The 26,853-nt window shown below is 40.0% G+C and overlaps 1 protein-coding gene across 4 annotated transcripts in view; it reads right to left on the bottom strand.

Moving 5' to 3' along the window:
- Positions 1–969: 969 nt before the first annotated feature.
- crtc3 (CREB regulated transcription coactivator 3) overlaps positions 970–26,853 on the bottom strand; it is a 44,449-nt gene continuing 18,565 nt past the window's right edge. The window contains exons 5-15 of one of the 4 annotated variants that reach the window (XM_077712682.1): positions 26,480–26,542; positions 20,669–20,772; positions 19,019–19,057; positions 18,854–18,939; positions 18,140–18,189; positions 17,514–17,734; positions 13,092–13,327; positions 12,012–12,185; positions 11,792–11,875; positions 5,158–5,365; positions 970–3,998 (exon numbers count right to left, since the gene is read on the bottom strand). In XM_077712682.1, coding sequence (XP_077568808.1) covers positions 3,793–3,998; positions 5,158–5,365; positions 11,792–11,875; positions 12,012–12,185; positions 13,092–13,327; positions 17,514–17,734; positions 18,140–18,189; positions 18,854–18,939; positions 19,019–19,057; positions 20,669–20,772; positions 26,480–26,542 — 1,471 coding nt within the window. In that variant the 3' untranslated portion in view covers positions 970–3,792. Of the gene's footprint in view, positions 3,999–5,157; positions 5,366–11,791; positions 11,876–12,011; positions 12,186–13,091; positions 13,328–17,513; positions 17,735–18,139; positions 18,190–18,853; positions 18,940–19,018; positions 19,070–20,668; positions 20,773–26,479; positions 26,543–26,853 lie in introns of all 4 variants that reach the window. The other 3 variants (XM_077712681.1, XM_077712684.1, XM_077712683.1) reach the window with 3 other exon arrangements.

Raw genomic sequence — 26,853 nt, 5'->3', positions numbered from 1 at the left:
ATCATAGTATACTTCCAATCAATATGTGGACGCAGTGGTGCCCAACGGCAAGTGGTATAAAACTATAAAATCAAGTCTGTCAAGGTTTCCAGGGGTCTGCAAACTGTTTCTTCAGGTTTTTGTTCCAACCGATCCAACACCAAGTTTAACCAATGAGGTTTCTGCTGAAACAAGAACCACCTGACTGCAATCCACAAATTGCACTTCTAAGATACCAGATTGGTGGAAAGGTTTCCTCATATAGGTTGGAAAGAAAACCCATACCCACTGTGGCCCTTTCTGGAATTGTTTAGAGACCCCTGCTGTATATTGTAGCATATTTTGGCTCCTCCAAAGCATGTTCAATGGGATTTAGGTCAGGGCCACCAATTCCTGACACCGGGCAGCACATTTCTTTCTACACTACCTTGGTAGTCTTGAGATTTCATTCACCTTCTCATAGACACGGGAACACTTCCTCTTAACATAAGGAGGAGGCCATCCATGTTTTTCAGAAGAGAAAGTGTACATTTTTTAAACTAAAATATGTACTGAACTTTAAAAAGTACTCTTAAAATTTTGGGGTTTACACACAATTTCAAATGGGTTAGCTCTTTTAGTACTCGTAAACCCAAAGCAGTCACAGAAATGTCCACCAATATGTCCTACTATACTTGTACGTTATATACGAGCATGTCATATAGCAAAATATAAACTGTTTCATAAGACCTTTGGTAATTTTGTATGAAATTGATGCAATCAAATTGGTGTCAATTAGTAACGTTGGCTTCATAAATTCTTAATCCAGATTGATTACAATAACCTCGTAAAATTAGCAGTTCATATAGCTTTCTTGGATGAGTTGACCTCAACAATTCTATTTAACACATTTTCAGTGAACTGAACACATTTGGGAGCAGGTCGTCATAAAATTAATAGACAAAAGCACCTTTAGTGCCATCTACGTCACAAAAGGAACAGAAACAATCATTCATTATACAGTTATGACTTTATTTCTTTATATTAAACCAAAAGGGTAAGCACTAAACGTATATTCAAAACCAAGACATTTTTACCTTATGAGAGGAAAAATAAGATCAAATTACAAAATAAGTAGTAACACAAGTGGGCACATTTTTTTTTAAATAACAGAACTGTACATCATATGTAGCTAAAAAGTAGGCCAGACTAAAAAAAAAATAAAAAATCAAATAAAAACAACAAAAATACGCAAAATTGATACTAAGAGACGAGAGAAGAACCACAGGCAGGGAAGCGGTGGCTAGCTGGAATATAAAATAAAGTTTCTAAAACATGTAAGGCAGCAGAAGGCAGGCATTGAGAGAGCGACAGAGAAGGAAACAGGCGGGACACAGACAAAAATACATTTTGGAGACCTTCAGACACAGAAAAATAAGCTTAAAAGTGACTCCATCACTCACAGAGACCACAGCGCCTAATGGTGTTCACATCAAAGCCAGTACAAATGTATAGAAGCTTCAACTAAATATAAACTCTGATAAACAAATTCCCAACACCCACTTCATTTTCTAATGAGATATCGCAAAGGTGAAGGATCTTTAATACTCCTGCGTCAACTTGGGCCTGAAAAGTAAAATGCCAACTCTGCCTTCCACTCTTCCAATGCCATTGACGATGGCACCTCTCCAATTGGTTGACATTTTTCATCCTCCTGCTATGATTTTCAAATGGGCTCGTTATAAGTAGACATTCAATTTATTAGATCTGGGAGGCTGGCCGCCAATACACATTGGTTAATTCGCGGCCAAACTCCTAGTTCACACAGACTGGACGCTTTTGGTTTTCATTGGCGGCCAATAAGCTAAGGAGTTTCAAATGTAGTGCTGCTCAAAATGGCAATAGCGACACTTTAGTTCTCAGGCTGGTGACACCCTGCGGAAGCAGATTGAGGGATGACAAACACCAGTGGACACTGAACACATGTAATATTGGGACTTCACAATATGATCTGCTCATATATAAAAAAAATAAAATAAAAACCTTAATGGTTAGTTACACTGCATAGTGTAGAAGTACCTGTTCAACAGGCAGCAAAAAAAAAAAGAAAACAAGTTGCATAGCTAGAAGTGCAAAGCCAGATCAACGCATCTTCACCTTGATTTTACAATATTAAAAATATAATTCTTTAAATTGCAGTCCCTGACTTTCAGTGAAACAGACAAGTGGGCAATGGATGCCCCAAAATGGCAAATTTCTCCCTGTGAACTTGTTAGAAAAACATCACCTGTACTTTATATAACCCAAATATTTCAACCATAGAAAATCCCTAGTTATCCCTAGTTACTAAATTAAACTGGTGCACCATTTAGAAATCAAGCCAAGAATCTTAACTTCCTTATAATGGCTTCATTCAATGTCTTTGGGTTGTCATTTAAAAAAAAAAACATTTGGGTAGGTGTAAGACAGCATGAACCAATCAGTGCAAAAAAAATTAAAATAAAAAGCCCAAGTGCAATGTTACATGGTGTCCCGTGTCCACGTGATTTGTCACTTTGCGTATTCTCCGAGCATGTGCATTACTGTGCTGCTAAGACAAGTCATCCACAGCAGTTTTAGAGCAAGGTCTTCCACACAACATTTAAGCACAGTGTAAGCGCTAGTACAACTTGGTACAAAACTCAAATGACAATGTAAAAAAAAAAATTTAAAAATGAAGAGTTAATTTAAGTTTTTAAATTGATGCATACAATGTGTCCCTGCTGAGGGGCTATAGCCTTAATGCAGCACACGGTCATTTTTAGCTCTTATAAATCTACTTTATGTCCTTCAGTAACATGTACTTAAAATATCTTTGTAAACAGTTTGCCCTTTTTGTTTTGTAATACATTCTAATCATCCTAAAATTGCAACGTGTATGTTAGTATATCTCTGTGGCAAACACCTTCAAAATAGTTGGATCACCATTCTAGGCGACCGATTTTTTTTCTTTTTCTTACACGATTGTTCGAGAAGGTGAAACTGTGGAAGTGGATGTTTTCCTGGGCACAGTGGCCTGCAACACACATCTGACATGCGCTCATGCACGGAAGCTTTGGGAAAAGTGGATTGTGTGTTAGCATCCCAATGGCATCTGTTAAGGAATGGGATTGCCGTGCCATGTAACCGTGGCGACAAGGCTTCCATGGCCACGACGAGAAGAAAAAGCAGAACGGCTGAGATTTTTCAATGAATTGCCTCACTTGTTTGTTACAACACTTTTAGATTTGTAGTCGACTGCTGTGACTGCTTTTCTTCCACTATACATGTCTGAGTATGAATTAAGATGAACCTTTCATAGGGCACTCATTTAAATACTATATTAAAAAAATAATTCAAAAAAAAATCTCTTGAAACTTTAGTATGTATTTGGGGACCATAAATATATAATATTTTTTTAAAATTTAGTTTTTATGGTCATTATTCCTACATTCATAATTCAATCTTATAAAAATAATTCTTAGTAAATATATGGACATTATATTTTTGGTCACATAGGCCACATTCGTATACCAAATAATTATTGGGCCTACTTGGATGTTTTTTGTTTGTGAGTGTTTTTTTTTAATGATAAAAAAACATCACTAGTGCTATAAAGGGTTAAGTGTGACGGTACCTTTTATTGTAGTAGGTGTAAACCAGGTCTCTTTAACATCCGACTTCAAGTGTGTGCGCGAGCGTTTATGCTGGTGTATGCACAATTCAACATGCATATTCCAATTCATGCACTTTGCTCCTTCTATCGTAAATGTGACTGTCTCTACATTTCCATGAAAGGAGTCTAAAATGTCCCACTCAGAGTCTGTCGCTGCGGAACGTATCCTCCACAGACGGGTCTGGCAAGACCATATCGGGGTCGCTCAACATGCTCAGACCGTCCAGGCTGAGGGGCTCGATGTGGAGCTCGTCTTCCAGGGGGAAGACTCCTTCCGAGTCGAAACACTCCGGCACCGTGGAGAGCACATTGCTGATGTCTTTTGAAAGACTGGGGCTGGACTCATCTGTAGGGATATAGAAATAAGGGTGGTTAGGTTCTCCCCACTGCCTTCTTAGTTTGTAAGTTAACCTGAAATAACCCCATTAATAGTTTACAACAGCAGGGAAACATTAATGCACGAGGCATCATATCTAATTTCACCCTCTATAATCAGATAGCATATCCGAGGAGAGGGCAATTTTGCAGCCTGAAGACCCATCATGTTATGCTTCGTAATCTTAATGCTCCTGTCACTTATTTGCCTTATTTACTCGCATAGAAGACACTTTCGTTGGATAAAAAAAAATATGACTGAATCGGATACGGCTTATGTGCGCATAAAAACATGACATGCACGAAACTGCACGTTGACAATGATGTCACGAAGACGTAACGACACCATGATGTCATGACTCGACGACGTCAAGACCCAACGACGGCACGACACAATGATATCACGACAAAATGACGCAAGACAACACGCCTGATTATTTCAAAACAAAGAAAAAATAAACAGATAAAACGCTAAACAAAATTTATTTTAACGTCCATCCAAAAATAAACAGTATCTTGCATAAAACGGGAAAAAACTCACGTTCTGCGATAATCCGACGTACACGTGTATTAAGGTCATCGAAATGAAGATGTACCGTATTTACCCGCATGTAAGCTGCCCCTGCATATAAGCCAAACCCTTAAAATGGTCAAATTTACAATTTCTCACGTATAAGCCGCCCCCTGATTCACAATGTTCCCTTCCATATTCATGGTTTTAATAGGGAGTACAAATGTGTTACTTCGAAGGGAAAATCTTAAGAAAAATGATCGTACGTGGTATTTCTGAAATACTGTATGAATCAAAAGCACATTATTATGGTCATTATCATAAAGTTAATATACCTGTCTTTGTAAATGCAAAATATCAAATTATTCAACTTGAAAAAGCTCTATCTTGATGACAACCTGATGCTTTTTAACGACAGAAATTACAATTTCATGATGTTTCATTTACTCAATACTTTCTTGAGTTTTTCCATGCAAATAATTTTCCAAATTATCTTGCAACAGGTTGTAAATTAAAGATAAGTTGTTACTTCTAAGTATGAACATTTTTATTTGTAGTTTCACACGTCCCTCTTTATGTAGTATTTTGTTACCTTATGCAAAAGCAGGTGGTCACTCACCGGTAAGTATGATGTTGGGCAGCCCTCCACTGTAGTTGGAGTACAGCATATTTGAAGCCATGGTCATGGGGTCATGCAGGTTCCCATGGCTTCCCACCAGGCCTGTGAGAACTGGCTGGGAGGAGTAGAATGAAGACGAGGAAGGGTCGAGGCAAGACCCACCCGCTGTGGAGCTCATGGTATTTTCCAACAGACTGAACTGGTCCAACTTGTCGCCAGATGGTTTAGAAAGAGATGGCACAAAGCAGAAAAAAACAGTGGCTCAACATGCATGTTGTTTCTTTTTATAGAGCACCACTACTGTCACAGTCAATTTTCATGAAGAATTTTAATTAAAAATGTGGCATATTCTAGGATGTGACCCATCCAATTTTAGTTTTGCTGTAATGCTGAATTATATCTATGTTCCCAGCAACCACAGAAGGCCTGCAAGATAAAATGTAGCACAATTGTTACATCAGCTAGGGTGAATCAAGCGGAGAGCAAGGTTGCCAGTAGACTACAATGGTAAAAGGGAGGCCTCAGATATTTTGGGAGTCCTCTTGGGGAATGAAAAGTTCATGACAAATATAATATTTTTTTGTTTGTTTTTGGGGTGGAAGTGATTTTGGTCATCAAGAGAAATAATAACCCTTTTTTGAGATGTCACTAAAATGAAAAACAGTCATAGCCGATAATCAGTCTTTTCTCAAAAACAGATCTACTTGTTAATGTCCATTATTTAGTTTTTATTTATTTTACATTATTGGTTACATTATTGGTGAAGTGGTTCTTCAGCCTCACTGGTGCAGGCAGTCTAGGTTCGATTCCAACTTGGTGGCAGTGTGAGTGGTTGTCTGTCTCTGTGTGCCCTATGACTGACTATGACCAGTCTAGAGTGTAGTCGGCCTTTCACCCAAAGACAGTTGGGTTAGGCTCCAGCAACCCCCGCAACCCTTTCGAGGATAGGCAGTATGGAAGATGAATGAATGAATGAACAATATTGGTTAGCGGTGCAGCCACACAGCTCTGGGGTTGAGGGTTTGATCCCAGGTCTGTCCTCACTGTGTGAAGTTTGCATTTTTCTCGCTGGGCTTGCGTGGGGATTTTCAGAGTACAATGTATCTCGACATACGAGTGCCCCGATTTACGAGCAATTTGAGATACGAGTACAATTTCGGACAAATATTTATCTTGAGATACGAGGCAAATTTTGATATACGAGCATACAGTGGACCCAAGAGGCTGCTCATAAGAGCAACATGGGCACTATCTTTCTGGTCGCAACTCCCTTGCACTATTATTGCCCCGCAAATAATTTTAGATTTATTTAATATTTTCTTCTCACCCAACCAAGCCCCCTTTCCCCCCGAAAACTGAGAACAGCAGGCATTGGATACCCTGAATTGGTGGCCAGCCAATCGCAGGACAAAGGCAGACAGACAGCCATTTATGCTCACTTTCAAACATACTAAATGCAATTTAGAGTGTTTAACAAGCCTACCATTCATGTACGAGCATGTATCAGTGACAAAGCAAATTAATTTTTTTCTTAACTTGATAATGTATATTTTTAGATTGGGTGCCTAACACTATCAACCATTTTAAAAGTACGCAAAATCAAGTATTTTTCACAACTTTGAAAACATGAACATGAAATTCGAGCACTTTCAAGGAATTGTACAAACACTGACATGCAAGCTATGTTTTGTTTTAATTAATTCACCCAGATCGTTTTAAAATTGATTGAAATTTAAAATTTTCTTCCTAGTGTATTTCATTGCATTTAAAATGTAGGACATAAAAAAGCTTTGAGTTGTGTAATATAATGTTTTATGGATGATGTAATTAACCCAGAAGAGGGGGATTCATTTTTTTTGCCATTGGAAAAATTATAATGTTAGTAGAAAACAGAATTGTTGTCTACAATGCTTCTCACGTGCCTTCCATTAAGCTATCACTCAATGCGACTGTTCAGTAAGTGCTTCCGGACACATTAAAATTAGACAGACCATTTCCTACCAGGTTAGTTAAATAACAAGGCATGCTTAAGTCATCCTTTTTTAAATACTATACTACAAAACACATAAAATGCAAATAGCACTTCATATCACCAAACAAAAATATCAACACAAGTAATGATAGCAGTACAGAGAATTTGTGGTTAGCTCGCCTTCAAAATAAGGATATTTAGGATTCAAATCTCTGGTAAATCTCTAATGCGCTTTCTTTTTTTTCATGTCATAATTGTCGTCTCGTCCAGTTAACCCCATTTTTGCATGTGATTGTCAATCTTTTTAACACATGGAATACAGTGGGGAAGAAAAAAAATCGTACGGGAAAACAAAATTAAAAGAAAAGCAACAACCATAAACATATATTGATAAAATGATACTTCTGTTTATGGTGCAAAAGATTTATAGTAAAATAAAATCTAGCTCTGCATTATCGTATTTATTTTGAACAGCAATACAAGTACATTGACGGACTGCTACTTCTGTTTATGCTGGAAAAACATTATGAGCAGTGAAATAAAATCTCGCTCCGCATGAGTGTATTTATTTATTTGTTCCTTGCCAAAAGAACGTCATAGTTGCAGTGATTGTATTTTATGATTTGAATTGCCTCTTAAAAACAGCAGTACGTTTCAAGAAGTAAATCCTACAAGGCCAAGCTTTACGCTCATGATTAAGTTCTGCACAACAAATCACCCTTTGCAGCTGATGACTTTACAGATCTAGTCAAAACAATGTTTCCAGACTCAACAATTCCATGATTTTTTGTTTTTTCAAATGTTTTTGTTAACAATATCTATCTCTATCTCTATCTCTATCTCTATCTCTATCTCTATCCCTATCCCTATCCCTATCCCTATCCCTATCCCTATCCCTATCCCTATCCCTATCCCTATCCCTATCCCTATCCCTATCCCTATCCCTATCCCTATCCCTATCCCTATCCCTATACCTATACCTATACCTATACCTATACCTATACCTATACCTATACCTATACCTATACCTATACCTATACCTATACCTATACCTATACCTATACCTATACCTATATCTATATCTATATCTATATCTATATCTATATCTATATCTATATCTATAACTATATCTATACACACATGTATATACACACATACAAATATAGAGTGAGAATATTACATTTCATGGATACAGTTGTGGTCAAAGGTTTACATACAAGAACATAATGTCATGGCTTTCTTGAGTTTACAGTTATTTCTACAACTCTGATTTTTTTCTGATAGTGATTTGAACAGATACTTCTTTGTCACAAAAACATTCATGAAGTTTGGTTCTTTTATGACTTTATTATGGGTGAACAGAAAAAAAGTGATCAAATCTATTGGGTCAAAAATGTACATACAGCAGCGCTATTATTTGGTAACATGTCCCTTGGCCATTTTCACTTCAATTAAGCGCTTTTGGTAGCCATCCACAAGCTTCTGGTTGAATCTTTGACCACTCCTCTTGACAGAATCTGTGCAGTTCAGTTAAATCTGATGGCTTTCTGACATTGACATGTTTCTTCAGCATTGTCCACAAGTTCTCAATGGGATTTAAGTCAGGACTTTGGGAAGGCAATTCGAAAACCTTAACTCTAGCCTGATTTAGACATTCCATTACCACTTTTGATGTGTGTTTGGGGTCATTCTCCTGTTGGCACACCCAACTGCGCCGAAGACCCAATCTTCGGGCTGGTGACTTTAGGTTATCTTGAAGAATTTGAAGGTAATGCTCCTCCTTCATTATCCCATTTATTCCCTCTAAAGCACCAGTTTCATTGGCAACAAAAAAGCCCCACAGCATAATACTACCACCACCGTGCTTGACGTTGGCATGGTGTAGTTGGGGTTAAAGGCCTCACCTGCCTCACCTTTTCTCCTACAAACATATTGCTGGCCATTGTGGCCAAACAGCTCAATTTTTGTTTCGACCGACCACTGAACTTTCCTCCAGAAGATCTTATCTTTGTCCATGTGATCAGCAGCAAACTTCAGTCGAGCCTTACGGTGCTGCTTTTGGAGCAAGGGCTTCCTTTTTGCACAGCAGCCTCTCAGTCCATGGAGCTGCAAAACACGCTTGACTGTGGACACTGACACCTGTGTTCCAGAAGCTTCTGATTCTTGGTAGATCTTCTTTTTGGTGATTCTCGGTTGAATCTTCACCCTCCTGGCCAATTTTCTCTCAGCAGCACGTGATAGCTTGAATTTTCTTCCTGATCGTGGCAGTGACAAAACCGCTCCATGCACTTTATACTTACAAACAATTGTTTGCACTGTTGCTCTTGGGACCTGCAGCTGCTTTGAAATGGCTTCAAGTGATTTTCCTGACTTGTCAAGGATTCACTTTTTCAGATCCATGCTGAGCTTCTTTGACTTTCCCATTGTAGCGTTTGTGGGCATTTGCATCAAATGAGCCCTTATTAAATGGCCTCAGAGAAGTCATCAGCTGTAGTCCCTCAATCACTCACAAGAAGTTAAGAGGCCATGCTATGAAGCTCATTTCACTGACACAACTTTCTAAGTCACCAAAATTGCTGTTGCATGTTGCTGTACGTATATTTTAGACCCAGCAGATTTGATCACTTTTTCTGATGAAGTAATAAAATAAGCAAACTTCATGAATGTCTTTTGTGACTAAGAAGTATCTGTTCAAATCACTCAATCAAGAGAGCCATGACATTATGTTCTTCATAAGTGTATGTAAACTTTTGACCACAACTGTACATATGAAATCCAATTAAACTATGGTTGACAATATTACTGGCCGAGTGGTTAGCGTGTCTGCTTCACTGTGGGGGTCCTGGGTTTAAATCCACGTCGGTCCACCCGTGTGGAGTTTGCATGTTCTCCGGGGCCTGCGTGGGTTTTCTCCAGGTACTCCGGTTTCCTCCCACATTCCAAAGACATGTATGGTGGGCTGATTGGATACTCTAAATTCCCCCTAGGTATGAGTCTGAGCATGAATGGTTGTCTGTCTCCTCGTGTTTTGCGATTGTCTTGTCACCCATTCAAGGTATCCCCCGCCTCTGGCCCGAAGTCATCTGGGATAGGTTCCAGCACCCCCCACAACCCATAGTGAGGATAAAGCGGTTCAGAAAATGAGATGGAATGAGATACTTTTATGTACATACATAAAAGATACATATGTCTTCTTTTACGTTTGGGGTGATTATAATAACAGTATACTCCATGTGTCAGGGACAGACAAGGGGGCGGTTGGGCCTGTCATCCAATTCCAGGTCCAGCACCCCATTAAGCTAAGCAGCACCAAGTGCAGCTCATCACAGCCACGGAGCTATGTGATGCAGTTGCAAATGTAGCTTTGAAACAGTATAAGGACTGAGTCTGACGCAAATATTTAAACATCTGGCCCCATTTTACCCATTTCCTAACAATAGCAATATCATTAGTGTGCATGACTACTTTCTTTTTGACTATGTTTGTGATTAGTAGAAACAGATTGATCCAATTCTACACACACTCCAAACAAAGCTAGGGAAAGTGTCCAACTGTTTTTATCAATTTGTTGATTAAAAGAAGACATTTGAGTTGTGTATATTTTGTAGGTCATGATAGGCTACTTAGAGGATACCACCTCTGACACATCAGGTATGCTCTAATAGGTTATTGCCATCTTTTTAACTTTTTTTGTTCAAATTGAACCACAGTATTGTGTGATTTCTGTCTTTTTCTGCATCATTTCTCTTCTCAGTCTAAATGAACGACTGCAGAGCTTGAATGGAAACGAGCCGAGAGCTCCTCAGCTAGGCGCTCGTGGCTCTGTTGTTTTTTCCTGCATCCGTTGTGCCCAAATGAACCCATATTAATGGAGACCCGCTCTCAGTGTCAGAAATAAATCCTTCAAATGGTACAGTCTAAACCAGTGATTTTCAAACTTTTTTGGCCACCGCCCCCTTCACCGCCGGGCCAAAATGCCAACGCCCCCCTCTTTACCCCTTTCCAACGAACGAAGCTTAAATAAATAGAAGACAGGCGCCTCAGATATTATTCGCTAATTTCGTTTCTTTTAATAGACCAATGCGCAGTTCACCTCGAATCATAAAAATTGATAGCTGATGCATTAAGCCGGACGCTGTGCGCATACGTCTGTGGTTAAGCGTTGCCGGCGCGCTATTGTGTGCTCCTCTGCGGCTGACTGGATGGTGGTGGTTTCCCCAGTCGCCTGCATCGACGATAAACTCGCGACAATTAGTGATATACGGTATATGCGCGCTGCTCGTGAGCGCTCGAGCAGACAACGTTTCTTGTTTTTTTGTCGACTTTTTATCACAGACAATCAATTTTTCCGGTCTTTCTACAAACACCAACGTCACATTTTACTGTAATTGCTCCATCGCCCCCTTCACTATTTCAACGCCCCCCATTCGCCTGTTTATTCGTCAGCGCCCCCCTGAAAGTTCACACCGCCCCCCGGGGGGCGGTACCGCCCACTTTGAAAACCACTGGTCTAAACTCTAACCTTAGAGGTCTTCATCAGCGTCATGTGGAAACTTAACCAGTTCATTAGTGTCACAATAATTGTTCAAGTTCAGTATTTTTCAAATCTTAATGCTGCTATATATAAACAGCTGGAAAACGTATTCAACCGTGGTTGCATACCTGGTATGGGAAGGTTTTGTTGTGACGATTTGAATACTGTTGCTCCATGAATGAGTCACTGAAGAGGGCTGCCATGTTGTTGTGCTATGAAACAAAACAAAGTCAAATTATTAAAATACTTGAAATAAATTGCAATTACATTTGAATGTTGTAATAAAAAAAACAGCAGTAGTGTGTTTTTTCTAAATACATGGATGGAGACCCTCTTTCTGCCACTGACCTGGTGTGGGTTGAAGTCCAGTGTGATGCTTTGTAGAGGGGGAACAGGTTGGTGTTGATGCTGCTGCTGCTGTTGACACTGACGCGTCTGATCCACTGCATGTTGTGATTGCTGGTAAATTGGATAGGGAGGGGGTGGCTCCCGTGGCATGTTACTGGTATCTAAAGCAACTCCCTAAATAAAAAATAAAGAAAATACCCATTACAAGAGTCTTGAGGATGATTTTCCTAAACTGTTGAAAGCATTTAAATCAATGTACATTGGCCTTAGTTTAGAATTGAATTTCAAGTATTTTCACATTACTCGATATATTGTACAGCATCTTACAAAAATGAGTACGCCCCTTTCATTCCTACATTTTTAATTAGCTTTTTATGAAACATCACTGAAGAAACTATATTTTGATAGAATATTAAGTAGTTACTGTAGAGCTTGGACAGCAATGTGTAAAATGCTGCCAACAAAATTAAGTAAAATCCGAGTTAAAATCAAAAAATTGGGCCCAAAATGTCAATATTGTGTGTGGCCACCAATATACACTTTCGTTTGAGGATGTCCCTCAGATACTCAATAGGGTTTAGGTCTTGCCTGATTTCCTTAAGACAACTTCTTGATATGACGGCGAGTGAGTACACTCAACTTCTTTGGATGACCGTGGCGAGGGATGTTTAGTTTTGTTTATCCTTTGAACCACATTATGGGGTGGGCCACCCTGCTGCACTTCAATTTCACAATGTTTGAAACTCTATACCTGAGGTCATCTTTATGTAGAGCAGTGGTTTCAAACCGGTCCTCAAAGGGCCGCAGGCATTGCTAATTTTCATTCAAACCGAACAAGCGGACACCTATTGCAGGTGTAATCAGTTGATTTCAGCCAGGCGGTACTTATTTTAAACAATCGCTCATTAGTTAAACTGTCGACACTGGATCGGTTAAAACAAAGACCAGGACCCTCTGTGGTGGCCTCTTGTGGAATTGGTTCGAGACCCCTGATGTAGAGTAATACATCTTTTTGTTTGTGGTATTTTTGGGAAAAAAATCTGCAATAACCCAAGTTCTACAAAGGCTTGGTATGTGTACCTGTGTGATGGGGGACAACGATGGGGACATGGTGGGAGACAACTGCTTAGATAGACCTCGACGCTGCTCAGCACCAGGGGACAGGGTAAGAGGGCTGATGGGGGCTGGTCTTCGCCGAGGGGAGTTTCCAGAAAGACGCAGAGAAGAATTTATGGAGGGATTGCTAAGAGAAGACTGTAGCTGACAGTTGTTGAGGGATACTTGAATTGTAGGATTACTCAGAGAAGAGGAAAGGCCTGCAAAACAAACACATGAACGATATCAAATAATTTTTCAACCGGATTCGAGGCGCTGAAAATGAGTCATGATTCCTGTACGTGTTACAGCAAGATTGGCCTTAATTTGCACAACAGTTTCTAGGTCGGTCGGATACAAATAGCTGCAAATATTGTTTGTAAATAAGATGAGGCCATATCAGGATAATAATATGTAATGTATCAAAGATATTCAACAAACAGCAGTTTTTACCAGAAGCACATTGGAACAATCAATCATCAGCTATCAGCTTTTTTTCTAATTTATGTAGAAAATGACTCGCCAGCGTGGGTCCCTATTGAAATGACGACAATAGCAAAAACGGATTGATCTAAATTCAACCAAACTATCGTTTTAGCTTATGACTTAATAAACCAGTGAAGCCTAGTAAATGTGAAGGCATTAAGAATTCAACAAAAATTATGGCTGCAACCGTTTAATGCATTATGTATTACATTTCCAACGAAAGACCAGTCAAAGACACCAGCCTATATTGTGTGATTACGGAACTTTATTGCGTGACGGAGAGGCTCAATCCAGAAAATGGAGGAAAACTAAGAGGGAAAAAGAAGCTTATTGTTGAGACGGGTCAAAAGTTCCTGTGTCTCTGCTCAGTCAGGCTGAACTGTGCTCAACCGCACATAGACACAAACTTCTGAACCTCAAAAGGAGCAGTCGTGGCAGCCAAAGTACAAAGTTAAAATGTTTGAAACAGAGAGATCATTCACTGAGCTCACACATAGTTGGCTGACAGAGATACGCATCTCAAGCCCAAAAATGTGAGCAGTGGTTTAAGTGTGAGGTGCCCTGCTTTGGCAGGAACTGGTCAGAAGGAGTGCCACGGTCTAAAAAACAGGATGTGATTGGCTAAACTGTGTGACAAAAAGTGACAGTATGAAACAAAAAGTATATGGACAGTAAGTACACAAGACAAGATCGTGTCTATCGATGATAGACATTCTTTCAGTGGTTATTTCAATGTTTTCAGTCGTTTATCGCCAAATAATTTGACACACTTTTTATCCGACGCATTTTTTCTACCTTTGTTCTCCGGGTTAGCGGTTTACCACGCCTCCACCCTCACGTTCGCTATCAATGGGCTGTTTGCTGTTGTATTCCCTTTAAAATATTCCGGAAATGATGCACACAAATGTCCTCACAATGGGATAACGCACGACCACCTGCCAACAAGAAGTGGTCTTGAATGTGCGAAATCCCTCCGCTAACGGGAGCTAACAGGCTAAGGGGGCGGGGGGAAAACACTGAAAAAATGCAACGCTCCGCTCAGGGGTCATATATATCTGTTATACACGAAAGAGATGCTACAATGATAAACAGCCTCTCATGTCTTGGCTACCTGGCTTTCTCGCATCTCGAATTTTTTCCCGTATCTAGAGATTTGCCTCATATCTCGAGCTGCTCGTATGTAGAGGTGCTCATATGTAGAGGTACCACTAAATCTGTTCTAGGAAAAAAAAAACACTCAAGTGGACACCTGAAAGCGTTGCTTTCTAACGCTCCAACATCAGATCCATTGTAAACAAGACAAATGATTTGGAATTAAAGCTTGCCGTGAATCACTACGTTCGAGAATGCTGCATGCTAATCATAACCGAGAGGTGCCTACACCAGAAATACCCAACATGTTGTGGAGCTAGCAGGATGCACGCTGGACTCGCGACTCGGTGGGAAAAAGAGGCAGTGGGCTTTGCATTTACATGAATGAGGGATGGTGTAACAATAGCAGTGTTCTGGATAGACACTGTTTCCCAGAGCTCGAATTCATGTGGGTGAATGCAGACCCCTTTTTCTGCCCACGGAGCCAACCGTCATTATCATCACTGCTGTCTACATACCACCAGATGCTCATGTGAGAACCGCCCTCTCTACTACTGGACACCATCAACAATCATCAGCACGCCTACCCAAGTGGCGCACACACCATTGCAGATTATAATCAGCCAGATCTCAAAAATGTATTGCCGAAATTTTACCAGCATGTGAAATGTATAAAAATAGAGGATAAAACTCTGGACCATGTTTAGATCAAGTCTGCATACAGAGCCATACCACTAACACACTTGGCAGAGTCAGACTACCTCTCATTGTTCATGGTCCCAGCATACACTCCCTTCAACCGACAAAATCCCCAAAAACGAACGTGTGGGAGACTTTACATAATGTGGACCTGGGCACATTCACAGACACTATTGTCTTACATCAAGTACTGCGTGGCGAGGTTCACTATGGACAAGACCATCCAGATGTAACCAAACCGGAAACCGATTACTCCTCCAGGCCCGTGATGCAGCCTGCAGATCCGGAGACGGGGCTCTCCACAACATTGCTCGCTACGGCCTGAGGAGAGGCATCAAGGCTGCCAAAGGGGACTACAAAGGGAAGAAAGAATGGTAACTCAACAAATCCTGAACGATGTGGCAGAACATACAGTTCTTTACCATCTACAAGGGCCGAGCTGTGACTCTAGCTGACTCAGGTGCGTCACTGCAGAGGAGCTAAACAACTTTTTTGCTCGCTTTGAGTCCCAAACCCAGCACCCAGTCAGACCACCTCAACCTCCAGTACATCCCACACCAACCTGGGGAGAAAGCTACACCCCACTCAACGTGGAGGGAGTGGACTGAGAAGTGTGCTCCGTGCAGTCAACCCTAGGAAGGCCACTGGGCTGGATGGAATAACCAGGCAAGGTACTGAAGGCATGTGCTGACCAACTAGCCCCAGTCTTCCCAGGTATTTTCAACCTGTCACTAGAATTAAACACGACCACCATCATTCCAGTCCCCAAGAACTCACCTACAAACAATCTGGGCGACTACCACCCGGTAGCCCTCACACCAATCATGAAAAAAGTGCTTTGAAAAACTTTTACTGAAACAAATCAAAGCCTTCCCCCGCATCACTTTGCATATCGGCCAAATGAATCCACCGAAAAAGCAGTAAGCACCCACCACATTGCACTGAGCCACCTTGAAAACAGAGGTAGCTATGCAAGTATGCTCTTCATTGACTACAGCTCAGCCTTTTACCACCAAGAAACCTGACATTCTTATTCCCAAATTGGCCAATCTGGGGCTTCCACCTGCCCCTGGATTAAGGACTTTCGGGTCAACCGACCCCAGCAAGTGAAGCTGGGTCACCACCTCTCATCGCCCTAAGGCTGCATGCTGAGACCACTACTCTACTCGCTCTACACATACAACCGGAGACCCAAGCACTATGAGACCATCAAACGGCCGATACTACGGTGGCGGGGATGATCACAAAGGGGAATGAGATGGCCTAGGGAGATGAGGTCCGTAGACTCAGGGAATGGTGCGCTCTCAGCAACTTGGCGCTGAACGTCTCCAAAACCAGAGAACTCAGGCTGGACTCCCGACGGAACAAGCCTGTTCCATCCCCTTGTATAACAATGGTGAATGTGTGGAGCAAGTGGAGACTTTCAAATTCCTGGGGTGCATATCTCTGATGGTCTCAATTGGGCGACAAACACCAAAGCACTCGTCGAGAAAGCGCACCAGAGGCTACATTTTCCGAGAGTACTCAAGAGGAGCTACTAAACACCAACATGCTAATGACCTTCTACTGGTAAGCCATTGAGAGAGAGGATGCTGACCTACGCTGTGTCAGTGCGGCACTCAAGCTGCACAAAGAATGACAGGAAAAGACTGCAGAGTGTGATCAACAAAGTCCAAAGGATCATTAACTGCCCCCTACCTCCAGGTTCCCTGTCCATGATCTACAAATCCCAGTGGCTAGGAAGGGCAAAGAGCATCATAAAAGATAATACACATCTAGGAGGACCTAATCTCGACTCAATTAAGTAGTCACTGCATATCTAAAATGCCATTACATAACACTCCTAGATTCATATCAATAAGGAATGTGCTCAGACTTTTATTTCAGTCTTAACACAGCAAATTTTTACCTTGCACTTTGATAGTTGCACTAAAACTCCATAGCTACCCAACGCGCTGCTAACCACTTTAGTCACTTTTTTTTAAACTCAATTCAATTTTATTGCATGTACATCCTTTTATGAATACTTATTTCTGTGTGCACTTTATGGTGAATTTTGAAATGTCATTGTACTTGTATAATGACAATAAAGGCATTCAATTGGAATGGGCAAGAAAATCTTGAACTCACCCTGTGAATTGCTAATGCCAAGGTGCATCATTGCAGCTGGCAGATTTCCAGTACTGCTCCCTCCACTAAGATTGGGGTATCCGCCACTGTCGTCAGGGTCCAATGGGGTTGAGAGAGGGGATGGGAAGTGAAGGTTGCTGAGATCTGGTAGGGAGCCCCCTGTATTTAAAGACCCCTGGTAGTGCGAGAGACCAGGGTTTTGCTCCGGTGATGGAAAAACACTGAAAGATAAAATTGATTCATTCAGTTCTCTTATCTTGGGCATGCTAAAAGTTGAGCATATATGGAATTTGACAAAAAGTGGGTTATACCCAGTACTCCAACAGTCCATTGCATTACTTGCAGAGATAAGTTACCATTGTCATTGAGTGATATTTAGATCAACTCTTCAAAATCCTCCATCAACCAAGCGTCAAAACACAGAAAGATCAGCGCTAGGTTTGAAACCTCAATCTTTAGTTAGCCAAAATTATACCCTTAAGTAATGCCAAATCTTAATGATAATAATTAGCAATTAATACAATTTATACAATATTAGGTGAATTTTGGAAATGAAAAAACAGTAAACAATCAAACCGTTAGTCCATTAAATAAAGGCCCATCTGTACTAATGTGCATGTACTTACTTGATACCAGGCACTTCACATGATTTTGGCCTTGAAGCGAGAGACTGGGCCTGAAAGAGATTTGTTTCCGATAAGAAAGATAAGGGGGTCTTATTCACCAAACTTCTCCTTTGGCAAATAAAAAGCTAAATTTGAATGATGAAATAATGACTAAAAGGAATAATGAGGTAAGTATGTGGGTCAAACCTTTAATAGGTTGCCAAAAATTAAAAAAGCAGCACAAATATGTTAAATATTTAGACATTGAGACCGACGTGTGTATATTATATATCCCTCACATAACAAACAACTATATTTAGTGAGGTCCATAAAATTTTGTACATGGATATAATTCTTCCATATTTTTTGCTATGAACTCCACTTTAGTAATTTAAAACACAACGTCCACTGCTGATTTTTAGCAATAATATTAATGTACAGTAATCCCTCGAATATTGTGGCTTCAACTTTCGCAGCTTTACTACATCAGATTTTTTTCTGGGGGAAAATAAATAAATAATAATTTTCATCAAATTCATAAACATGCAAAGATCCATGCTGAAACTCCCAAGCAGAAGCCACTCCCCTGCCTTCCGCTTACTACTAGGACACTAAAGGAAAAAAAATGGTATGGATATGGTTGCCTTTCAAATGCAGGACTATTCTAGTTATATTTTTAAGAATATTTTTTTAACACAGTTCAATGACATTTTTTAAAGCATGCACCAATCTTACCTTTTTGGCTTCCCACAGCTGCTTGGGGAGGGGCTTACTGACACCTATGAGACCCTCTTCATTGGGTAAGGTAGGGAAAGAAAAGACTGCAGAAAAAGGTGAAATACTTTGTGATTTGGTGCAAAGTAATATCTATTATAAGGTACGGGGACCATGTTAATTTACCGTCTCCAGACCGATCCACCTCTGCCTCATTAGCAGTAGCTGCATGCCAGCCTCCACGAGAAACACATGTAAACAAGCAGGACAAAATAAAGTAATGATTAAATGAATTGCGGAAACCCCCCCTGAAAAATCAGAATGCCCCCAAGGCAAAGCAGGGAGTAAAATTCACGTTGTCATGAAAATTGGACTGAAAAATTCAGGCTAAACACATCAAACTTAAATTTTAAAATCTCATTTTCTGAACCGCATGAGGGTCACGGGGGGTACTGGAGCCTATCCCAGCTGACTCCTGGCCAGAGGCGGGTGACACCCTGAATCCCGCATGCTGGCGTGTGCGTACACTGCAGACACTTTGCCGCATTTGACCTCGAACGCATGAAGAAATGCTCGCAATGTGCGTGCAAGAGCAGTTGCGCGTCTTGTGTTTTTCTGCACGCATGCATTGCAAATTTGTCGTGCTATGCAAAGAAGGGCTGAGGAAAATTGCTGCAATTATGTTATTTACCCGCATATAAGCTGCCCGCACGTATATGACGCATTCTCTTGCGTCATGGAGCCATGGTGTCATCACGACAAGATGTTATGGTGTTGTCAACTTGCAGTTTCGTGCATGTTGACTTTTTATGCACATATAACTCGTACCCTTGATTCAGTCATCATTTTTTTTTGTCTGACAAAAGTGGCTTATATGAGAGTAATTGCGGTAATTTTGGTTCGGCGACCAATAATTGATAATTTTTCTGCATAAAAATAAGTATATACATCATAATAGCTCAACTGAAAATTTATTTGCGGAAATGTATTGCAATCATTTTCTACCAATCATTTTCTACCAATTATTTATTGCCGGCACCTATCCAGCACTCCCCGCATTGCTTGTCAGGACAAACGGTTCAGATAATATTAACAAACCAGCCGGAATTTTGTTTAAGATCATTCTATAAAAAGTTGACATTCAGAAATGGCAGATACTGTAACCTAATTCTCCAATTTAGATATGTTTTCATAATACTTATAGGACTTTCAAATGTTTTAAAGTAGACATGGACTGAAATGAAACTTTTTGGCCAAAAGCCAAAACAAACGCAAAATCAAAGCTGAAAAAATTCAAAATCACATTTTCGAATTAAAAGAGGAGTCGTTACCATGTTTCCCCAATTCTCATTTCAACTTTTATTTTTCATGTTATTTGTGTATTTATTTTTTAACCAATGCTGAGAAAAGTGGTTCTTAAGCTGGCTTCGATCGGACCCTAGGGGTTTCGGTGAGTCAGGTGGAGCCTCTACAATCACTGGCTGCAGTGGAACACGTGACATTGCTTGGCCAATCAGTGCTCCGAGGAATTTATATATCTTAATTATTGTATTCTAAATTAAAGTAGGGTTCGGTGAATGCGCATAGGAAACTAGTGTGGTTTGGTAGCTCCAACAAGGTTAAGAACCACTGTCTTAGAATAACAAAAATATTTATTTGATACACAAAATTTTAAAAAAATAACTTGACCCACTACACTACACAAACCTATTTTTCTAACAACTGGAAGAACACATAATCCTGAATACTGAAGTGCAAAATTGTGAGGATACATGGCAAATCATACTACAAAACACATGCATCTAGTGGATGAGTGCGTTCAAGTGCTATTCTCACCATTGCGCTGTGGGGGACATCGAGCCATTTGATGGTTCATGCTGAAGGGGTTCTGAGGGTTTGGGTTCATAGCACTTGTATGAAGAGCAGAGTCTGAGTTGGTTCTGTGTAGGAGGGAAAGAATGAATATGTTCTAGCACCCTGGACAGAGGCCCATCACCCTTAGGGCAACAAGATCAGTGAGTCATTTTGCTTCCTCCACATTACTCCGTCATTTAATACAAAAAAAAGAATGAAAAAACTTAAATAAATGTCAGTAAGGGCTAAATATGTTTCCCTGGCCCGTAATTGAATATTTGTGACCTAAAAAAGTCAAGGGAAAAATTTACACTTTAACATCTACGTACTTCATTATATCACTGGTAAAGCTTGTACAATGGCAGATTGCAAAAAATCCATTAATGTGCTAATACCAGAGACTGTCATTGTTTTTAAATCTAGAAGTTATTTTTTTAATTATGGTCCATCATTATATAGCATTTTTTTCATCATCATTATCCAGTATTCATTAATGACTCGCTTTGTAAACATTAATAAGGTCTCCTCAGTGGGTAATGGCAAATCATACATTTTGAGTATCATTGAGTTAGATCTACAGACTAAAGAAATAAGATCGATAAAAGTTTTTTTTAAAGGACGACTCCAAAAATGAAAAAATATGATTGGTATGATGAATAAAAGATGATAAGTTCATCACATTTAATAAATGATCTTGGGATCACATTAACTGATCATATTTTAAACAGTGTGAATTCACAAAAGGTTTTTACATTGAGAATAGATGACAAATTGGTCTCTTATCATAGGTAAAAGTCTAAAAATAAAGTACAAGTTTAACCTCATGAAGGAGAATAAAAGATAATGAATGAAACATTATAAAGTGTATACAAAATTACAACACTAGGGAATATTTAAAAATAAATAAAGGACTCAAAAAAGAAAAGGAATAGGTGAAAACATGCAGGACACAGTAATGACTCAAACTTGAGCTGAAGGAAATGCAGAGAAATAAGAATGGGGTTTGAGGCAGGTTTAAAATAAATGGTGAGGCGTGGCTTTTAGAATGAACAAAGGAAGGTCTTTCTATATTTGTAGAGCAGGAACCATGAACCTTTTTTACATTTCACACCTCTTTCTGATTTTCCAATCAATTTGACCACAGGTTTGGCAATTCATGGTCTCATAGTATATACACTGTATCCATTAGATATAGCGGTATCTCTACTTACGAACGTCTCTTCACACATAATATTAAGGTTATGAAAAGCCTCAATGAAAAATGTTGTTTCTAGAAACAAAGAAATTTCCAGTTTCGAAACGCAAAATCCCAAAAAATTCAAACCTTTTTGTAGCGTCCTGTATTCTATTTTGAAATGGTCGTGATAGAACTGCTCAGCTGCTCTCTCAACACGCTGCCCTCCCATTGGCCAGAACAGGACTGCATCTTCATGATGCGACAGGGGGAGAACGGCGGGACCCCAACCCGAAAGTGGCGCACTATAGACTTGACCCCGGCTGCGATCTCCTACCAAAACCCCCCTTTCTGGGGGAACTTATTCATCTTTTTAAAGGACTATGGCAAAGCCGCTCTGGCGGTGAGGTCCCGATCCATATACCTTTGACCCTTGTTCGCCACTGAGTTCTAACATGTTTCTTGAGTTTTCCTTATTGTGCTGCTTCTTCACCTTTCACCATTTTCAAACAAGACGTTAATAAGCATGTCCTTATTAAAAGGGTTTACGAGCCCAGTTTAATGAAGTATGGCTTTCACATTTTAGGAAAATGATGAAAGGTCGTAAAAGGTAATCTTTGTTGGATCAATCTTTCACCTAACAAAACGTAATTATAGTTGCCTTTTTAAAATCGTGTTTTTAGCGTGCGGGTGTAGCGTGCATTTGGTGCATGTAGCACCAAATTAGTGTTCGCCGTTGTAGTATATTTACACTATTAATGCAAAGTTATCGCAGCCGTCAATCTGGGTGTATTGACAAAAGGACTATATATCCAGCAGTCACTGCGCACCAGAAATAGCGTCTGGTGCTGCTCCCGTAGACAGCGCTATTCCATAAATAAATGCCATGCCTGGCTGCGTCTAAAAGAATGGTGTGTCCTTTGTGTGTGTAAAATACAGAAATAGCACTCGTTATTGACACTGCGGCTAAAAATACGATGCGCCGAATAGTCATGAAAATACGGTATTCAAAAAATGACTGGTACCTTTGTGTTAAAGAATGTAACAAACAATTATTTATTTATTAATTAACTTATTTATTACCCATTTATTTATGTCCAAAATGTCTTTTCCGGTGTCTGTATTGTCACCCTCTTGCTACAGTGACAGTGAAATTTCCCAAATACGGGGTGAATAATGTTATCTAATCAAGTCTAATCTAAATTTACACTAACTGGAAAGTGAGTAACGATTTACACGAGATTAAAACTAAGGAAAACCATTAAAGCCTGAATCATCACAAGAACATTATGGCGTATGGTTTGTATCTTGTCGAACTGAATATATGGAAAGAAAATAGTGGGACCATAAAAAAGGAAAACTATGTACTTTGAAAGACAGAGGAGGCTTGGTTATATTTAGCAGCAGCTCTGCATCATTTGGAAGAAATTGAGAATTTACTGCCAATTCTTAAAGCAATAGGTCAGGGGTGGCCAACCCGCGGCTCGCGAGCCGCATGCGGCTCTTTGCCCGGTTTCATGTGGCTCTTACGTCCATATCAAGAGTTTGTATTTGTGTTTTATTTTTATTTGCGTGTGCGCTTCGCTTGAGTTCAATACGGTATTTTCGTCCAATGCGCATGTGCTTGGGATGAAAATACCTCAAAGTTTCCCAGTAGGAGCAAGGTCATTTGAGTAAACGTTTTTAACAGAGTGGGAGAGCTCCCGTGAACCAGAAGCGACAATGAACAGCGTCGCGCACACAAAAAGTATCCCAAAGATCGAGCGTCGGCTGAAAAAGCCACACCCCCTGCGAGGCAGACCAAGGCGAGAGTGCTCAGCCGGGAGCAGCCAATAGGAGAGCGAGGTGTACACCCACGTGGTGGGCGCGCTAGTTAAAAGCCATTCATAATAAATGACAGCTCACAAGGAGCGAACGTTGCGCAAAAATAGGCTCTGATTTTATGACAGAAGTCCCACTAAGTAACATGCATAGAAAAAGAACAACGCTATTGTAAATTATTATATTTTTGTTTGTGGACTTGGTTGAACTGAGAGTTTGTCTGTGTGAGACAGTGCACATAATGTTCATTGTTGATAATGACTGGCCTGTGCTGTTAGTACTGTAGGAGTCAATTTATGTCATTACTATGCTGGTGTGTGACATTTACAATAAATCTGTGTGATGTGGCTCTTTGCGGTAACACAGTAAAAAATGTGGCTCTTTGCGGTAACACGGTAAAAAATGTGGCTCTTGGTCTCTGACTGGTTGGCCACCCCTGCAATAGGTCTCAGTTGGAGGTCAAGTGTCATGCAACAGGCCAATAACCCTTAAAATAAAGGCACAATGACTAGGAGCAAAACATTGAACTATAATAGATGTTTTCTAAGAATGCTGTTTTCAAGTCTATTGAACACCAGCAATCTAGAGAAGGCTACAGCCACACCAAAGTTCTTTGGAGCGGGTTGCTCAGAAGGAGAGGCCAACATTATGGTGCACGTCTGATTGACAGTTTGACTCAGGTTGTTGTCTCAAAGTTCTGGCAAACAAATATGAAGTTACTTCCATTCTCCAACAAAGGATACCAAACATTTTGTCCACATGTAAAATAAAGAATGATATCCAAAACATGAAATGTCGAACAGACTGTTGGTTGCACTAGTTTAAAGATACCTTAAGGCAAAGATAAAACAAGAACAAAGAGGAAATGATACAAAAAAAATGTAAATTAAGAAGTCAGATGCTATCTTAAAGAAAGTCTTGACTCCTAACGCTGTGTTATCAAGAAAGAAAGAAAGGATTATTATCACGAGTATCAAACTGCATAGAAAGCAGGAAACAAGAAGCCGGACATTCAGTCATTACAAATAATAATACTTGACCTGGTTACCTTAAATGCTCCAGAAGAGAAAGGATTAATGTAATGTTAAAAATGAAGCAGAGGTAACAAAAATTATAGAAAAGATGGCAATAAGACAATTAGGAAATTAGTTTTAGTATGAGCAAGGGTAACTGGACGTTTCGTCGACGGAACCTTAGTCGACGGACACCTCGTTCCCGGACGTTTTGTTGACGGACAGTTCAGCAAATGGACGTTTTCTCAGTGGAAAATTTTTCGCCGGATTTGCCGCCAGACATTTCGTCGAAAGGAAAATTTGTCGCCGGAATCACTCGCTCTCAAAATTTTGTGGTCTAAGAATGTACTTTAAAAAGAGGTTTAATATTAAAGCAGGGGTGGGCAATTCATTTCACGAAGGGAATTAACCTGTGGCTATAATCTTACATATTTATATGTATAAGTTCATTAATTTGTATAGTCCCATTATCCAATGAATCTAACTCAAACTCAAGTGCAGTTAAAATGCAGTTGCCACACGGCCAATCCATTTAAAGTGGAACCTCCGGTTGAAATTTACTGTTGACAAGCGCAGTGAATGAAAGGGCTCTTTAATTGCCAATCGCCCAATGAAAATGGATTGGACGCTTATTGCCGTCAGTGGCAGAATATGAGTTAACCTCACACACTGACAGCACCATGGACAGAGGTCACATCTGTTCAAACTGGACAGATGACCTCTGAAGTCCTTATGCTGCTACACAAACTCAAGGGACTTCACTAGAAAAGTTGCCAAGGAAGCTATTGTGCAATGTGGGTTCTTTGCAAACAATAAAGCAGTAGGTTAATTTCGTCCAATCCCAGCAATTCAAGTCACTGATGTGACCTCTGTCCATGGTTCTGACTGACCAGCAAAACAATGATTTAGGGAAGCAATAATTCGGTCTATTTCCTATGTAATACTTATTAATGAATATTGTTTAATGTCGGCATTTCTTCAATGAACATAGTTTCCTATTCAAACAACAATAAATGAACAAACCAATAGTGATAAACACATGGCCTTCATATTGTAGTAGCACCTCTGGTCAGTTTGTTGTGCTGTCCATTGACGAATCTGTCAGTATTGAATAGACAAAATTCCACAGAAAAGCTTAGACAGCTCAGTGTGTGAAATTAATTCATTCTGCCATGGACGGCAATAGGCGTCCAATCCATTATCATTGGGCTATTGGCAGTTAAAGAGCTTATTCATTCAGTGCGCTTGTCAACAGTACATTTCAACCAGATGTTCCACTTTGAATGGATTGGTCGTCCGGCAACTGCATTTGAACTGCACTTGAGTTTGAGTTAGATTTATTGGATAAAGGGACTATACAAATTAATGAACATATACATGAAAATATGTAAGATTATAGCCACAGTTTAATTCCCTATGTGAAATTAATTGCCCACCCAAGCTTTAATATTCAACCTCTTTTTAAAGTACATTTTTAGACCACAAAATTTTGAGAGCGAGCGAATCCGGAGACGGATTGTCCGTTCGACGAAATGTTCGGCGGCGAATCCGGCAACGAATTGTCCGTCAATCAAACGTCCGTTTGACAAAACGTTCGTTCGACAAACTGTCCCCCGACCAAACGTCCGTTCGACTAACTGTCCGCTGACCAAACGTCCGTTCGACGAAACGTCCGGGGACAAAGTGTCCGTCGACAAAACGTCCGGTCACGATGAGCAAGGTATGAAGCAGTCACCATAGATTTAAGCATAGTGACAATAGAGGGGAAGTGGGGTCAAGGGTCACCTGTTGAGTTGTGATATTAATCTATACCCAGGCCGCTTTTCCTCACTCCACGGGGGCTGATCCCTTCAAAAGAAACAAATGTACTTGGAGTTAAGCAGAAATTAGTATATTTGTAAAAATGTAGAAAGTCTCTGGAACAAAGTCAGAAAATTATTAGCACTGTAGCTTTGTTCAAAAGTCAATTAGATCCCTACTGAATGTAAAATTGTTGACTCGTGTCATGACTTGAGTTAAAAACAATAGGTAAAACTAGTTTTTCATCCATATGGTGACTGATTACAAATTGAGTTGACCTTGACATAAACTTATTTGATGTCACTGGCTATGGTTACACATTAGAGGCCAATAATAATTTCATAACCTTATTTTTTTTT

The sequence above is a fragment of the Stigmatopora nigra genome, chromosome 3 (assembly GCF_051989575.1).
Source record: "Stigmatopora nigra isolate UIUO_SnigA chromosome 3, RoL_Snig_1.1, whole genome shotgun sequence".
NCBI lineage: Eukaryota > Metazoa > Chordata > Actinopteri > Syngnathiformes > Syngnathidae > Stigmatopora > Stigmatopora nigra.
Note: the sequence above shows the minus strand (reverse complement) of the source record. Positions and strands in the feature narration are given on the sequence as shown.